This window comes from Neoarius graeffei, chromosome 20, assembly GCF_027579695.1.
Source record: "Neoarius graeffei isolate fNeoGra1 chromosome 20, fNeoGra1.pri, whole genome shotgun sequence".
Taxonomy (NCBI): Eukaryota; Metazoa; Chordata; class Actinopteri; order Siluriformes; family Ariidae; genus Neoarius; species Neoarius graeffei.
In genome coordinates this window covers 57,921,698-57,939,964 of record NC_083588.1, presented here as the reverse complement: position 1 = coordinate 57,939,964, position 18,267 = coordinate 57,921,698, and the positions used below count along the sequence as shown (strand labels likewise).

Here is an 18,267-nt window from a genome sequence, read left to right as displayed (position 1 = left end):
GCAATCACTCCAGGGTTTCCTCCCACAATAAACAAACCAGTCAGTCGACTGGACATGCTAAACTGCCCATAGGTGTGAATGCGGGTTGCATGCGGTCCTATACAGGGTGTACTGCGGCCTGGTACGAATACAATACATACAAAGAACGCAGACAGACGATTAGGTCTCAAAATGCTTTATTTTCTGACACATCAATAAAGAATAAAAAAGTAAATATTGTTGCTTCTATTTACTCCATTCATGATGCAGCAAAAGCCCCAAACCAGTCCCTCCATATATCATATCATATACCATACCACCTCACCCGTTGACCACTCCAGTTACAGCAGGTTCACGTGCTATTGTCCCAGCTCTAATCGAAATTATCCATTTTCATGCCCTCTTTTTTTTTCCCCCTCCCATTCATTCTTTCGTACTAATTTTAAACAGTTACAAAGGCGTCTTATTTTACAATACTTTATGATAACTATTTACAAAGATTTAATTACACAAGGGAAAGCTCAAAAAACTGGAAAATAATTTAAAATCAAATAAAAAATAAAATTATTGCAGAATACTACAATCATACAGTTCTTACATGATGCAAAAGCAGCATCGTGATGTCCGTTTTTCAGTGCAACTTAGGTCCGTCAGAGCGTACGAGCGACCCGAGACAGTGTAACAGAACGAACGTCAACATCATCCGACATCGAGGTTTTGTTAAGCGCCTCAGCCGTGTTCACGTTTCTTCATCGTGGATTCACCACAAACAAAATTTAAAGTTGCATTAGGTATGAAATATGGCTTCAATCCCTCTCACGTAATTCCTGTTCTTGGTTTGGTTCTTCACTTGGAGAAGAAAATAGGTTGACGAGAATTCTTGATTATATGCCTGCACCACGTGCGTTACTATCCACAGTAAGTCTCTTTGGTTGCAGGGTTAAAATAGGATCAAGAATAGTTTAACGGACTATTACCCAAAAAAAAAAAAAAAAAAACCCCTCCAGTGGTGGGCTTAACAGCTGGTTAAAAAGAGAACTTAAATCGTCAAAAGTACAATTGTTCAGAAACGGTTTCTTGGGACTACGTCTCACACAGCTTCCTCCTCCTTTACTTTTCCATTATAAAGAAGCCAGGATTTCCTACAATTACGTTTATGGTCCTTTTATCTGTCCAACTGATGCAACGTTTGAGAGGCAACCACTGATGGGGGTAAAAAGGGATGATACCCAGAAGCGAGGCTACCCCTCAGACTCCTTACAGAAGGAAGGACTTCTCTTTGTCGAGAAAGAATGCGCTTCGTCTCAGGAGCCGTGATTAGGAGGGTGCTGAAGGTCTTGCCCTGAGAAAATGGGATGAAGAAGAGGGTGGAGCTGCAGAGCTGCTGCTGCAGCTGCAGTGGCTGGTCGCGGTGCGAAGAGGGTTGGGTAAAGGGCTGCGTGGGGGATGTGATGCAAAGCTAATGGGGCGTGGTGGAGCGCAGACGCTGGGATGATGTGGATTGGCTGCCCAGGGAGAAAGGCAGAATGGTGAGCTGGGATCAGGCCAGTGTGCCCTAAGGAGTGGCCTAAAGCGTGGCCTAAAGTATGGCCCAAAGGTGATAAAGAAATGGGGGTAAGGTGGTGTTGGGGTATATGGTGTACTTGGGCGAGCTGAGCGTGAGCCGGATGGGCGTGGTGTGGAGTGTGAGGGTGGATGCCCATTGCAGCTGCATGATGCTGCAGTATGGCATGCTGTACCGTTGTAATGGATGTGGCTGAAGTTGCAGACACAGCAGGCTGTTGTATGTGGATCGGTTGTAGAGCAGCAGGTGGCGGAGGAGGTGCGGGGGCAAGGCTGACGGCAGCTGCTAAGTTAGCTGCTGCTGCAGCGGCCGCGGCCGAGGGGAACGTTTTCACCTGTTTTGCCAGAAGCTGTTGCTGGATGTGTTGCTGCGCTGCTTGCTGAAGCTTGCTGTATTTCTCCATCTCCTCTGGGGTAAACGTGATGGGCTGGCTTTCCAGTGGTGCCAGGCCGTCCTCTTCAGCCTCCATGCCAATGTCCTCCTCTTCCATAGTGGGCACCGGGTAGGCTTGATAGGCGTGCATGGCTGTTTGTTGGCCCATGTCGGATCCCAAAATACATCCGTCCATCATTGGGTTGTTGGGGTCTTGTCCAGGATCACCTTGGTACGCGGGCATAACTTTAGCCGAATCCTGCTCAAACGCTGGCCGTGATTCATGGAGCACTTGGGGTTCTGAGACTTGGTTTCGGGCCTCGTCCGAGGCCGCGGTAGTCGAGATGGGCTCTTCCACCTGTTGCTGCTGGACTGGTGGAGGTGGTGGTGGGGGTGGTGGAGGAAACTCACGAATGGGCTCCACCAGAATCACCTCATTACTTGTATCGGAAGCCTTTCCAAGCCCTGACTTTTCCCCATCGTCTGTTCGCATGACAGAAAGTAATGGAGGTTTCTTTCCTGCTTGCAGCTTACCAAAAAGGGGCAACATGTTCTTGTTTCCAAGTACAGGGGGTAGCTTGGGCCCAAAGTAGCCCTGTGGAGGATCCTTAATTTTGGTGCCCGGTTTGCTTCCTGTTCCAGAATCGTCACCGCCCTTGCGAGACTGTACTTTTTCGAGAAGCTGTCGTGCTGTGAGCGAATTCCGATGCTCTGAAGCGCCTCCTCCTCCCCCACTTCCCCTAGTTGCTTGTGTCGAGTTGTTGGTTCGTGGCTGTGCACGGGACGAGGAAGACCTCGGTGACTGTGATCGGTAGATACGAGAGCGATTAAAATCACGTCGACGTGAAGAGCTATCAGCCCGTCGGCTGTGACCGTGCCGGTGCGGCGAGCCTTTGGGGGAGCTGGACGAGCGACTGGCAGAGCTGCGACTGCGGCTGTAGCTGCTGTGTCGGTAAGATCGAGCACTGCTGCTCCTGCTGCTACGACTGTAACTGCGGCTGCTGCTGCGACGACGTCTCCGTCTATGGTGCTTTCTGCGGCTGTGTGACCGTGACCGCGAACGAGAGTCCTCTCCTGAAGACGAGGAGGAGTAATGCCGTCTGCGTGACCGTCCACCGCCTCTCCTCTCGTATTCAGAGTCTGAAGACCGTCTTTTTGTCCTGCGGTGATGTTCTCCATCGCTGTAGTCACTATAGCTGTCCGAGTAGCTGTGGCTGCGGCGACTGTAAGCACTACTTCCTGCCGAGGAATGCTCAGAGCTACTTGAATACGACCGACTACAAGACGTTTGACCTCTATTACGCCGATGATTACGATCACCTCTGCGAGAGGAAGGACTACGTGAGCGACCGGACTTTCCAGAGTCTTCACTGTTGCGACGTCGTTCACGCGGAGGGGTCGCGTGGCGGTGAAGACGGCGTGAGTGCCGAGATGCAGAGCCTCCATCTTCGTCGTCACTTTCGCTCGTCGGTGGTCGACCACCCACAGGGCTCTTCTGGGCAGAAGCAGAGCAGGACGCCACTGACGTGCTTGGGTCAGGTTTGGGACGTTTTGTACCGCTGTGCTCCTCTGACGAATTGGGCTTTGCTGTGCTGCCCTCTTGAGGTACTGCCCTTTGCGACACTTCTTTATGTAGCCGTTTTCTCTTTCCTCCATCTGAAGTCAAAGTGGGCTGGACAGAGGAATTGGTTCCGCCTTTGTCATCCGTGTCTTTCTGTTCTTTGCTTTCTCCTGCTTTGTCATCTTCCTCGGCGCATACTTTATTTTTGTTTTTCTTTCGTTTGTGTTTCTTTTTCTTTTTGGTCTTCTCCCCTGGTGTGTCTGTCTCCATCTCCATCTCCCCTTCGGCTTTCTCTTTTCGTTTGGCCCTCTTGCTTGACTTCTTGTGTTTCTTCTTCTTTTTCTTTTTCTTAGATCCTCCAACTCCATCTTCAGCGTTTTCTAGCTTCTTGTCTTTGTTCTCATCCTCTGCAGTCTTTCCCTTCGAGGAAGATTCATCTTTTTTGTCAGTGTTGGCACCTGGTGGTGGTGGTGGTGGTGCTGTGCTAGTTTCTCTACTTGTGGCTGCAGTGTTGGTGGTATCTTCTGGCTTGGATCCCTCTCCACCATCAGCGTTCGCTGGTTTACCAACTTTGTTTGCCTTGACCCCTCGGTTGCCTTTATTCCGGGAAAGCTTAAAATCAAAATAAAGAGGGTTGCAACTGTAGGACAGCGAAGGCTGGGCCTTGGTGAACTCCAGGAGTTCGGAGGGCCACTGTAAGGTTGTGCTCTCATCCTTACTCAAAACAGGAAAAAAGGGTCCTGTTGGCATGCGAGGGCCAGTGTCTTGAGGCTCAGACGACCCTTGCTTAGCTTCAGTGGGCTGAGAAGCCGCGCTCGAGGAAGCCGCGCTTGAGGAAGCCGCATTGCTCACTATTCCTGGGACGTTATCCGATACCTCTTCCGTTTTTACATTGGGCGACGAAGCAGAATTTGTACTCGGCTCCTTCGCAGCGCCTTTCTCCGATTTGCAATCGTTGTCTTTAGCCTCTTTTTGTCCTGCGTCTCCTTCCGCCTGTTCTGCTTTCGGCTCCTCCTCCCCATCCTCTTCCTCCTCCCGACTACCACACTGGTCAGACGCCTTCATGAAGAGCAGAAACTGGAAATGAGGCTTTACCCGGCAATGTGCAGGAGGCATATAGTGATAATATTGCGGCTCCTGACCAGAGTAACCTTCCTCCTTCGTCATCATCATCTTCAGCTTGTTAAGGGTGGAGGCCAGGGTTCCTCCATCATCAGACTGTGCCTGCTCATCCCCTCCTCCACCCACACCACCTGATGCACTACGTGGGCTGTCAGTGCTGGATGTTGTACCTCCTTCCTCCCCTGCCATCTTCTCAACTCCCTCTTCCTGGCCCTCTTCTCCTTCCACCGCTTCTTCTCCATGGTCTGCAAACACAGCGGCTGCTGTCTCGAGTTTAACAGGTGCTTTCTTGGCAAAGGAGAAGGACACGCTAACTTTGGGAGTGTGGGATCCTCCACTTGGTACAGGTGAGGAAGTGTTCTTGCGAAGTGAGAAACTGATGGTTGGTCCCGGTTTTGGGGAGCTTTGACCAAAACCACCAGAATTTCCCTTATCCTCTCCGGAAGATTCCTCCATCCCACTATCTGGGGTCATAGGAACACCATCAATGCTGGAGAAGCCACCTTCTTCTCCATCAACTGCCACTGTGGTTTGCTTGAACATTGGTCCGCTACCAGGTACACTGCAGAATGAATCATACGACCATTAATAAATAATTACTGATAATGAATGGAAGGTTCATGTGAAACGTGGTACTATATACAATAACTCAATAATAATAAGGGTTTAAGCACTTTTAACGGAACCACTCCAAGTCCACGGAAGACTGAAATGCATGCCATGTTAAACTGTATTCCAGCATGTTGCAGGATCATCTTAGAGCCACAAGAGGACAGTAGTGTCCGTTTCACTCACCAGTCCTGCTGTTTCCTCTGCTCCGCCAGCTCGTGTATCCGGCGCAGCATCTTCTCCTGCTTTCTTCCATCCTTACGGGAACGTGAGGACACATTCCGGGCAAACTCCCTCTGCTTTAGCTCTTTCAGCCTCTGAAGGAGGGAGGGGAGAGAAAAAGGTTAGAAGAATCTCCTAATTTCGGACACCACAGCTGAAAACGTGAATAAATTGGGAAAGAGAAAATCATTGCCAAGCGCAGACGCGATTATAATTCGGCCCTGCACACTGAGAATACCAAACTTGGCAAGAAAATCCTTAATCTCTGAAAATTATTACCAGAACGTCAAGGACGTAGTAGATCATCTGGCCTGCCATCAAAACCACCAGACAGAACTGAAATGTGACAGAGGACCAACCTCCATGACAAACTGTTTACCACAGGAACATCAACAAAGGACTAAATTTTGTAACCCGAGGGAAGATCGACCCGAAACATCGATCAGAACTGAATTCACATGATAAATAAGAGGAGATACAGTTCTAGTCTCATCTCATCATCTGTAGCCGCTTTATCCTGTTCTACAGGGTCGCAGGCGAGCTGGAGCCTATCCCAGCTGACTACGGGCGAAAGGCGGGGTACACCCTGGACAAGTCGCCAGGTCATCACAGACAACCATTCACACTCACGGTCAATTTAGAGTCACCAGTTAACCTAACCTGCATGTCTTTGGACTGTGGGGGAAACCGGAGCACCCGGAGGAAACCCACGCGGACACGGGGAGAACATGCAAACTCTGCACAGAAAGGCCCTTGCCGGCCACAGGGCTCGAACCCGGACCTTCTTGCTGTGAGGCGACAGCGCTAACCACTACACCACCGTGCCGCCACACGTTAGCAAGAAAATTGACAATATAGTGATGGCGTTTTGTGCAGAAGGTCTAGTTCAGGGGTGTCAAACTCATACACAGTGGGCCAAAATTTAAACCTTGAACAAAGTCACAGGCCAACATTGAACAAATGAACCTTTTAAGATGGACCCAAACACGTTTTGCTTTAACATTGAATATGGAACAAGCAACGCTTATTACTATACAATATATAACAATAGTGCAGACATGCTAAATCGAATTTCAAAAAAAAAAGGCATTATTTTATTAAATGGAATTTAAATAAAAATCGTATGCCTCTTTTCTATTTGCAGCCTTCTGATTTAAATATCAAAAATTTTCCACAGGCTAATAATTTTAAAAATAAAACAATAATAAATCAACCAACCAACCATTCAAGCCCATGCCTTGGAGTAGCAAGAAAAAGTGCATAAAAAAAAAGGTTAATTATTGCTCAGTTTGCTACACACTGAGCTAATCTGATGTGCCCAAGCCAGATACCTGGCATCTCTTCTTGGATGCGAGTTCATCAATGTCTAGGCTCAGGCTCTGAGCTGAGGAAATCCTCAGTATCGAGCGAAGGTGTTCATCAGTCAGACGTCTCCTGTGAGATGTTTTGGTCATCTTCATTGAGGAGAAAAGCTGCTCACATAGATAAGTGCTGCCGAACATGGAGAGCATCTGAGCAGCTTGGGTGCAGAGCTGTAGCCTGGGCCCGCCCATCCTAAGCGTGACGCAACACGAGGGCCTGTTGCGAGCTTAGTCTGGCCAGGCAAGCTATCTACAGCTCTTCCAAGCTCCTGAAAAATCGGGAGCCAATCAACTTTGAGCATCTCCAACGGCCCTGGGTAGAGGCGTGTTCAAGGCAGTAACGCAGTAGAACTGCGACCGGAAGCCATAGATTGTTTACAGAATCTATGCCGGAAGCGCTTCATTCACTAGAAACATTACGAACATGGAACAAGTTCTCATTGAAAACGGAGCAAAGCGCAGCCCTGGAGGTATTTATTGAAAGGAAGGACGTTTTCGCCTTGCTCCCCACCGGCTTCGGTAAGAGTTTAATCTACCAGTTAGCCCCGTCGCGTCACATACGTCAGAGGAAAGAGTGATGTGATTGGTTTAAGCTTCGTCACAGCCTTTTCTGGCTTCGACCAGTAGCAAACAGGCATTTCAGGGAGGCGGGTCAACCACGGGCTCTGGGAAACGGTTGGGCTTAATATCTTTGCCAGAACAAATGCTTGCAGAGCTTTGAAGTCGCGTTAGCCAGACTAGCAGAGCTGAGGCTCCGGTTTTCTGCCTCTCTTTTCACCATTTTTGGGAAGGGGTAGCACGGTGAAAGTTGTAGCGTGAAGTCGCTATGGCAACTGTCCGTTTGTTGTTGAACGTTTGGACGTCCTACTGTGTTTCTGGGTCCTGTCCTGATTGACACGCCAAAACAGCAGAGCATTATGGGATTTTTTAGTATTAGCGGTGAATGCGCTGTATACACAAATCCGACGAGTAATCATTTGGGATTGCCTAGCGGGCCAAATATAATTACGCTGCGGGCCAAATTTGGCCCACGGGACAGAGTTTGACACCCATGGTCTAGTTCTTTCAAATAAAACAAGCAGAACTGAAATCCATTGAGAACTGATGGAGGAGATATACACACACACATACATAGGGTGCGATTTGTCAAAAAACCAGAAGGGGGGGGATGTTTTTTTTTTTTTTTTTTATCATGAAACGTCACAAAATTAAGGTAACAATAGGCTAACAGCTCAATAACATCCGATGATATCAAATGAATAACACTAAATGAAAACGAACACTAAACCAGAGATAGTAAATTCATCTTCCTATCTCTCTGACTAAATACATGAACACTAACACAACAAAGTTCGCATTGCTTGTCGCGTTGCTGTGATGTTTCTCTCCCTCCGGATTAAATGGACAGTGACTCGAAAATCACTGAAATACATGAATACTAAATGAACAGTTTGCTCTGATGGCGCAGTTCACATTGTGCGCAGCTTTCCGATTTAAACTTTTTTTTTTTCTCATCCTTATACTTCCTGTTTCATGGACTGTAACGGATTTGCTTATTTAGTAATTTTAATACAGAATTTACTTTGAAACTATAATCAGACACTCCAACGCCCCGCCTAAAAAAAAAAAAAAAAAAAAAACGGCTGTGAAAAAGGCGGCATCCGCCAAAAGGCGCGCTGTTTGCATCCCTGCATAGAACGCAAAGATATTGTTATTATCTACAATGTATCTATTTGCTGGGGACGTTCGTGAACATCAAAGCTGCCACTTCGGGTCATTTTGAAAGTGAGTGCAATGTAGACCATAGAAAACTGTCTCACAACATGCCTGTCATGTCAACTTTTTTGTTGGTTTGTTTGTTTTATTGACGGGGTTGTCCCCGAGGATTTTTTTTTTCAGCAGAGATAAAAACCAGAGGGGGGGATGATCCCCACCATCCCCCCCAGCAAATCGCACCCAGTATATATAATGATTTAACTGAAAATAAATTGCCTACAATAAGAAATTCAAACAAACTTTGGTTCCTCGAGGGAAGATCGACCCAAAACATCGATCAGAACTAGAATCGGATGAGAAATCAGAGAGGAGATACAATTCGAATAATGACAGGCCTGGAAAATGTTAAATGACGACCTTGTTAGCGAAAAATTTGAAACGGAAACCCGTGGAGAACCGATTTAACTGAATCGTGGATGACGGACGCCACGCCATGACGACGGCGCATGAGCTAAAAAAAAAAAGTAATGATTTCTCTTACCTGTTTATGCGCATGGTCATAAGAGTTGATGTGATTGTCGAACTCTTGGTGTTTCTGATACTGCTTATCACATAGCTCACAGTAAAAGTTAGCTCTCAGGTCTTCCAAAGCCTTCGCGATGGCTTTTTCTTTCTCTGCGTAATCCTGAAAACACACATTGTGCACGTATGAACAAGAGATGATGACGCGGGTGTGAAATTTGTGTCGAAGACAGGAAAACTTGGGTGGGAATATGTAAGGAGAGAGAGAACAATATCTGTAAAGTGTCCCCCCCCCCCCAGGGGGTATAAATGCTACAAGCTAATTTGTCTCTCCACCCGCGTGTCACCTTGTATTTTTGCCGCAACTCCTCGGTGTCCTCTTTTTCCACCTCCAATGCGCGCCGCTTCTCTGTTGCATCCTCTGCATAGTCCAGCTGTCACCAAAACGCAGAGGTCAGGGTGACGCACGAACATACGGCTTGGGGTCGGGGAGTAAGACAGAGGAAGTAGTTCACAAAGTCACACAAACTCACCTCCATTTCCATGCGTCCCATCCCCATGACATCATATTTGACGATGATGGGTACAGGGTCGGTGCGTCCTGTGAGGTGAGGAAGGAGGAATACATAGAGAGAAAGAGAAAGACAGCAGACGTTAGATTCCGAACAGAGCCTTCAGGGAAGCGAGAGTGGGACAGCCTGCTTAGAGCACAGGGTGCTGGGTTAGAAAGACTGCCTTCAAGTGCAAGAGATCAGAAAAGCTACAGTGAACCAAATGCTAGCCATTCTCACAGCTTTATGTGCGGCGTTCTGCGGTAAACGGTGCCGCAATGTGACTGACATTGTGGGACGGGATGCTATCTATCGTATGCGCCATTTCACACTTAATGGAGCATGAGAGATTTTTATTCAAATAGCCCCTGCAAATGAAAGGAGGAGGAGTTTTAAAAGCACCCCACTGCTAAAGCTATGAGAGGAAGAAGGAAAGCTGATATTGACTGGATTAAATTTGTCGCAGTGTCCCTAAAGCGTCCTCAGTTTGGGGGGGGGTGATCCGTCTCGTTGACGCTTACTTTCTCTGTGACGATATACGAAAATGTCGTGTTTCTAATTCTTAGGAGACCTGGAGATTTTCTGAAAGGCATTGTGCAACGTGAATTACAGACGGCCAAACCCTAAAAAGGATTAATGTATCGCGCCACCACGGGAGGAGCATTTGGACATTTCCACTGTCTACATCTTCACTTTAAAAAAACAAAATAAAACCATGCCTGCATCTCAACTTAGAATGTTTACCAAGTCAAATATACACTTAATAGATTTTAGTTCACATTACCAAACTCCAAATATTTCACATTTCCCTTGAGGTAAAGCAAGGGCGGCTTATTTTTAACAAAGGAAAAAGTCGTCGTCGAGATAAGAGTGCTAGCTGAAAGTTACTTAAATGTGAGACGTGGGGAAGAGGCGGGGCTTCTAGGGTGCCAGTTAATTAATAGTTATTCCACGAAATCGAGTCGTACATGAGCTGACAGCCAATTAGGCGCGTAGCACCGAGTTGGCTCTAAGCCGTGTACGACGAGATTGAGTGGAATAACTGTTTTATTCTACCCACATTCACTGGATTTTGAAATACAGAGCATTTTTATTTTTTCCAAATTCAATAAATAAAAACTTTTTATACAAAACGTCCGACAAAATAATTTCTGTTTAGAATGTAAACAAACCGGTGAAATGACAGGAGCAGTTTGTGAAAAATGCTATAAATAATTAATGAAAAAAAAAAATCCATATTTTGTTGCTTTTTTTTTTGGGTTTTGTTTTCGAGTTTTTTATTTCGTCCTCGGTTGGTTCAAGAACACGCTCCGCCATTTTGTTTTTCTCTACTCACAGTATACGAGCTGATAGCCTAGTAGTAGAGCAGCCAATCAGAGCGCGCGATTGCTCGTATCCAGTGAATACGTATAGGATAATTAAAAATGATTTGTAAAGGTGTTAAATTTGACAGTTTGTTATGGGCTTATTTAATCATTTTTCTCCCGAATCAACATTTTCAGCCTGCACGTCAAATTACAAGGTTTACCAAGTCAAATATACACTAATGGATTTTATTTCGCATTACTGAACTCCAAATATTTTACATTTACCTCGAGGTAAAAAGTGACGGCGGCTTATTTTTAAATAAGGAAAAAGAAGTTGAGACAAGAGTGCTCGCTGAAAGATACTTCAATGCGAGATGTGGGGGAAGAGGCGGGGCTTCCAGGGTGTCAGTTAATACCGGACAGTTCCAAACACCTATTAATTATTAATCGTTCTAGTTTAATATGTCGACTGGATCATCTGCCATTATTAATGCACGGAGGGAGGTAAACTCGTACTCTGGTTGTCCGATCTTAAAACGTCAAGAAGCTCCAACACAAACCGGATAAAAAGGTAGACAAGTCTGGAATTACATCCTCTTCAAACCTTAGCACTGGGCAATTTCTGAACAGCTCACTAAAGATGTGTGTAAATTTAAAAAAAAAAAAAAAAAAAGTCTTAATTGTCATTTCCGCTCTGTGAATGGCAAGTATATCTGGCCATGTGTATTGGAACACAAGCTGTGAAAAGAGCTAGGTCAAATAATAATTAACTTCGGAAAAAAAGGGAACAAAACCAGGATGAATCAAAAGGAAAAAAACAAAACAAAAAAAAAAAATCAAAACTACTTGGAAACTGACACATAATTGCTTAATCCACTCATAACCAGCCAAACAAAGCAGGAGAGAGAGAGAGAGAGAGAGAGAGAGAGAGAGACATGAAAGAATGATACAAGCACTGAGCTACAGCAGCAGAGTGATGTCACAGGCCAGACGCTGCCATGGTGACAGTGCAGGTTTTTGGGAGGTGTACTTACCTGAGAGAGTGGGAATGGGTTAGGGGGTGAGGACGGACAGACAGACAGACAGACAGACACACAAATAGGGAGGGGGAGGGGGGCAGTTTCAAATAAGACAAAGGCAAAAGAACAGAAGTCATACTAAACTGCTGCTGCGAAGGCTGGCACCACGTCACATTCAATTAGAGACTCAAAATCAGTTATGTGGTTTGGTTTCAGTTTTTTTTTTCCCCTCTTTCCAAACTCCTCTTCTTTTTTATGTCATTAAAAGTTAATTGGCTTTGGTGGTGTTTACATTAGACCGTATCAGCGGATCATCAGATTAACGTTTTTAAAACGATTCGCGTGCACACAGCAACGCCAATACACGGATACGCTAATCACATGACTAATTAGACGGCACGTCACATGATCCCAGTGCATATCGGGCATGCGCAAGTCACTCACCACTTCCAAGTGGACGGATGGCAAGCGAACACCTTCTCCAGCAGATAAACACACCTGGCTGTGATGTTCATGTTCTCACTGAGTTTAAGCGCCTGAAGGAGGTAAATAAGTTGAAATGTGTAAATAAACCTCAGTACGGCTCAGCGCTTCCTCCTGCGCTCCAAATCACTCCGCCCTGAACAGCGAGTGCCCTCTGGAGGGTGTGCACTCCGGCCCTGCACAGCTCACAGAGCGCGCGAGTGAAGCGCACGAGCAGTGATTCGGGACTGAGCCGCTGTGTGTGAGATCCCAATGCCAGCGAATCAGGAAGGTGGATGTCACAGTGACGTTGTCCAATGACGATGTCGACTAGAGCTCAGCACTGCGTTTCCTCGTTCCTCAATGTTTACACAGCACCGGATCAGATACGAACTGGGTTGAATACGTGGGCCCTGGCGGATTCAAGTTGTTCCGCCTGTGGAGTCGTTTCCCGGCGTTTTAATGTGCACGGACAGTGCATCCGTGACGAAAACGAGACGGATACGGTCTAATGTAAACACCACCTTTATTTTTATATGCTGGGTCAGTTTACACCCTTGGGCTGAAGCAATCCCATGAAAATAAAAAAAAATTTAATAATAATAACAATAATAATAATATGCACCAACTAAGTTAATTGCAGCATAAAGTCCAAGACTGTTGTTTTTCACAGAACTTAAGAGCGAGGAATTAAACTCCCTCCCCCACAAAGACAATTAATCTTTGTCCCCCCCCAGATGTTCAACTCTGGAGTCTAACCCTGCTGCAGTCCCTTATCAGAAACCTATCATTCCTATTATTATTATTATTATTAATAAACAAACATGACATACTGTAAACAGGAGTAAATATTTAAGTTATTCCACGAAATCGAGTCGTGTACGACGAGACGGAGTGGAATAACTGCTTTATTCTATCCACAGTCACTGGATTTTGAGAAACGGAGCGTTTTTATTTTTTGCAAATTCGATAAATAAAAACTTCATACAAAACGTCCGACGAAATCATTTCCGCTTAGAATGTAAACAAACCGGTGAAATGACAGGAGCAATTTGTGAAAAACGCTATTATAATAATAATCATACTTGAAAAATAATAAAAAAAAAATACATTCTTACCATCAAATACTTTTATTCCATATTGTTTCTTTTTTTGGGTTTTGTTTTCGAGTCGCATTTTTATTTCGTCCTCAGTTGGTTCAGCAACACGCGCCGCCATTTTATTTTTCTCTACTCACAGTATATGAGCTGATAACCTTGTAGTGCGAGTGCACGATTACTCATATCCAATGAATGTGGATAGAATAATTTCTGATTATTCTTTGTAAATCGTAATAATAATAATAAAAAAAAAAAACACTATCTCCTCCCCCCCCCCCCCCCCCAAAAAAAAAAAGGGAGGGGGGGACTCCCGACAAGTCCTAATTAATTCCCAGTCCTTTTGCAAAACGTGACAGTTTTTGAGCCACAATGCTGCTTCGCGCTGCCTATGTGAGAGTCGAGAGTTTCAACCCAGTGGTGCGCCTCTTGATCCCCCAATCAAAATAGAAATTAATTTATTCCTGTATCAGACAACAAAAACTGTTCGCTTTGCTCCAGAAGTAGGATGGAATCCCAAATCAGCCCAAAGCTAAATGATCTTAAAAGTCTTATTGTCTGGTATAAAAGCATCAAGCCTTATGCATTCCAGTGATTTTCAAAAATGGGGAGTTTTATATCACGCACAAAAAAACAAACAAAAAAAAAACTGAAAACAAACAAGATGAGAAATGCTCAGGAAGAGTGATGTAAATTTCACTGATACACAGGCAGCAGAATGACAACTAATACAGAGAGGTAGAAACAGTGGAAGCTTATTAAATACTTGTGCTCTGATGATGAAAGTATAAATTAAAAATATATATTATGTGGGAGGGTTAAAATTAAAAGCAAAACAAAATATCAAGGAGTAAAATAAAAAGACAAATAAATAAAATAAACAACAAAAGTAACCAATTTCAATCAGGGGGAAAAATAACATTTACCACTAAGTTTACCATCAGCACAACATGGCCAGGATCATAACGCTGCAAAAAAGAAACACCAATTGGTTATGCAGGAAGATTGAGGAACACAGAGAGGGGTCAGGGGTCAAGGGGTGAACTGTGAGGGCTTGGGGGTTGAAGGGGTTCAGGCTCTGGGTGATGACAGGGAAAGAAAGCACTCTCACCATCCCCCGGCATCCTTCTCCACCTTTAACATTATCCTGTCGCTGATTCATAGAAACACAAGCCCAGGTTTCATCGCGTCCCATTATTACTTTAATTTCTTCCATAGGTACCACATCAGCAGCTAGGACTGATAATGATGATCGAAAAATAATAGAGATGCATTGATACCATTTATTCCTCCCTTTTTAAATAAATAAAAAGTACCAGACTGTGTTTAGACAGTACCAGTACATGGTTTTGATCCTGAGACTGACACCAAAATGAGTAATCTACATACGGGTCAGCCACAATCAGATGTACCTACTTGTTTGAGATTATGTAACAGCCTTCTATTTATGTTTATTAAACTATTTCACATGTTGTAATGGTAGACCATCATTGCCAATGTATGACGTTTCAAAGCCAGATCATAATTTACCACCACTGAATCCATGTTTCAGTTTTTTTTTTTTTATCAGACAAACTCTTCATATTGCACATTTTCACCATGTAACGCATGTTCATTTGATTTAATACCCCAGAATGCATCATTGCTGCTTAAACTTGGCAATAATTTGTCAAACACTAACTGTTTTAGTAAATCAGCAGATTTTTGAGGAACAAATTGACAGCTGAATCACAGAATTCTGATAAAAATGAAATCTTTCACAATAGTTTTGTCAGTGGGGGGGTGCTGAACCCAATTTGTTTTCTTTGTCACTGCAAAGTTGAAAATGGCCTGAGAAATCTTATTTAATGCATTTTAATAAACACTTTAAATTAAATACAGATATTTTATGTAGTATGTGATATGATTTGATACAAAAACCTTGTTGCTGGGGGCATGTGTTTGCAAAATTCACATGCCAAAGATTTTGCGCGTCATTTCCGTTGTTTTCTGTAGTGTCCGTAACGGTCTTGCTGTAACAGAATGCTGCAGAATCTTTTACCGTTTTTGGTGATCATGACATGCATTGGTCCTGTTGGCCTCATGTAGGGCTCTAGTTACATATTCATACGTCTTTAGTTGTTATATTAATAGATATATTTGCAATATGTAGTGTCCGTAACGTTATGTGTAACATTGTTCAAGTATATAAGCTGTGTAATCTTTGATGGAAAGGACAACCAACTGTCAATTAATTAAGGAACTAGTATAATAAGCCGATACTATGCATAAAATGATGTTTTGTGAGCCCAATAATTGGAGCTTTAATAAAGTGTTGTGAAATTTTGTGTTTCTCTGTCTAATATCGGGGTCCCTGATAACGTGTCACATAACTAGAAGACCCAGCAAATATATGTAACTATACTCAATTGTAACATTCGACAGGGCACTTTATGGCATAACAGTTCGTTGCCCCATCAACATTTGCTTTTGAGGTGTTTTAAGTGGATCTATCCCGTTATATCTTTTAATGTAGTGTCCGTAACGTCAACAACCTAGCAGAATGGGGCATGTATAAAATGAGGTACATTTTCAAAACGGAAAGAGAATGCTACATGAAATTTTAGGTATGGGACCCCAATATGTTCAAGCTCATAATATCACAGTTTTGACCATTTTGGGTAACCTTGGGTTTTTTGTTATTTTGGAACCTATAAGGTCCATCTGATCTTGGCTGACCCGATAGTATTAATCAATCCGGGACGTCGCAGAACTTTTTTTTTTTTTTAAATCCATGTTCCCTCAGTTTAAACAGAGGACTTTCAATGACTTCACATATTTTTATCCATCATCATGCAGCGTCTGCCATATTGCCAGGCAAACGAAGAACCACAGCCACGACAGATAACGAAGGAAATCGACATGACTGCAGTCAGTACAATCTCTCTGAAACAATTACCAAAAAAAAAAAAAGGCTTTTATACCAGCAGATTGCATTACATCCAAAAGCTGAACCATGCAGGCATATCAGATCCTTATCATAATTTACCTACAAACATATTTATTATTTATTCTGCATACTTCTCTCTTTCTGTCTGTCTGTGCATGCGTGCAAAAATAAAGGCTGCTTCTTCTTAATTTGCCCACAAATGTATTTATTCCACTTAAAGTGTTCAGCTACCGGATTTGGGACACGACGACATCCTGAACTATTTAGTATTTGAGATTTCTAAATACACCAGAGATGCTAAAGGCAAAACAAACGTACAGATGTCTACTGATATTTCAAAGCAGGTTTCATGCCGGAATGTTATAGGAAATTCCTGATAAAGAAAAATACCTTATTATGACAAAGGTAAGCTCAAATGTGGACTTCTAACGGTAATAAATAAGCCAGAGCCTAGATCTAGCATATTTTATGGTGTTTAGCAAAGTCTACATTATCAGTACATAAACATGCTGCTAGTCTCGCCAAGCATTAGGTCTAATAAAATATATCGCGTCCAAAGCCCACATCCATGAAATACATTTTAACGTTGCACAGAGCTTTCACACTAACCGAATATATAAAGTGTTTTCCACACACACGGGGATGCTTTTCTTCCCATTGAATTGCACCTCACTATTTTTCTCGCCTTTCTGGGTTCTCCAGGAAGCGGTGAAAAGTTAAACGAGGCTCATCTCTACGTCTGTTATTACATCCAAAAGCACTCCAGGTCTCTGGCCTTGTTCTTTTAAATGGAACTTCTACAAGTTTATCTGTAGACGTTTACTGAATTGGGCTTACAATCACTCGCCGACACTTGTGCCGGTCATCGTCAAACACAAAGCTCACCAGGCAACATGGCCGCATAAACAAATCTGCACTTGTGATGATGTCATGTGAAAGTCCTCTATAGTGGTCATGACAGAGCACACAATCAATCATTCTTTATAACAGAGATTTGAGTTTAAATTAAGTGCACGAGCTAGGTACATTTGTTACATCAGATCAGGTAAGTCTTGACACTACATTGAGACATGGCAATGCAAAAACTGCGAGAAAGGGGCCATGGAAAACGGTCACTTTAGCCGACTTTGGAGCTTTATTTCTGCGACAGAGCTCATTTTGTGTTAGTCCCCAATTCAGACACTGATTATTCCATCAAAGTTGTGGAGAGAAGTTATTTATTGAAATTCACGGAACCGGTCATACATCCTGTTGACAATATTAAACCTCTGTTTGTAGCATTTTTTAATTTACTTAAGTCTTATGCGAACAAAAATGCCCATGATTATTATTATTATTATTATTTTTTAAATATTACACATTTCCTTCTGAACCCAATCATGAACGCATTACTATGAATCGAATCAAACAGTTATGGGAGGGATCAGATCATGATGCATCCCTAGTTAGCTCACTGGCCGTCGGGCAACGAGTTACTGCCATCACACGGCGTCTGTCGTCTGTCGGTCCGTCCACGAGTCACAAAAATTGTGACTCCTCACTGAGTTTTCAATGGATTTTGATAGTTTTGTTTGGAAGATCTAAATCAGTCTGCACAAAAGTTACTCCCTGGTTTTGTGATCTCATAAACAAGCTGCTGGTTAACGAACTTGGGGGGGGAAGGGGGGAATCACTACCCCTCCCTGAGCTTTCAATGGATTTTGATTGTTTTGTTTGGAAGATCAAGTTGTTCTGTCCTCAGGAAGAACACCTTTGCTAATTATAAACAAGTCTGGTTTCTCATGGTACGGCCGCGCGAGCTACCGCGTCACTGACGCTCTGGTTTTCACTGCGTCAGAATCCTTCATTGCCAATGACCAACAGCAGCTGGTTAT

At 43.8% G+C, this 18,267-nt stretch overlaps 1 protein-coding gene across 5 annotated transcripts in view; it reads right to left on the bottom strand.

Annotated features, from left to right (window-relative positions):
• Window positions 1–159: 159 nt before the first annotated feature.
• gpatch8 (G patch domain containing 8) overlaps window positions 160–18,267 on the bottom strand; it is an 82,459-nt gene continuing 64,351 nt past the window's right edge. For 3 of the 5 annotated variants that reach the window (XM_060902052.1, XM_060902056.1, XM_060902054.1), the window contains 5 exons: window positions 9,562–9,629; window positions 9,376–9,462; window positions 9,048–9,191; window positions 5,394–5,524; window positions 160–5,160 (listed from right to left, as the gene is read on the bottom strand). In XM_060902052.1, the coding sequence (XP_060758035.1) occupies window positions 1,284–5,160; window positions 5,394–5,524; window positions 9,048–9,191; window positions 9,376–9,462; window positions 9,562–9,629 (4,307 nt within the window). In that variant the 3' untranslated portion in view covers window positions 160–1,283. Of the gene's footprint in view, window positions 5,161–5,393; window positions 5,525–9,047; window positions 9,192–9,375; window positions 9,463–9,561; window positions 9,630–14,390; window positions 14,433–18,267 lie in introns of all 5 variants that reach the window. The other 2 variants (XM_060902057.1, XM_060902053.1) reach the window with 2 other exon arrangements.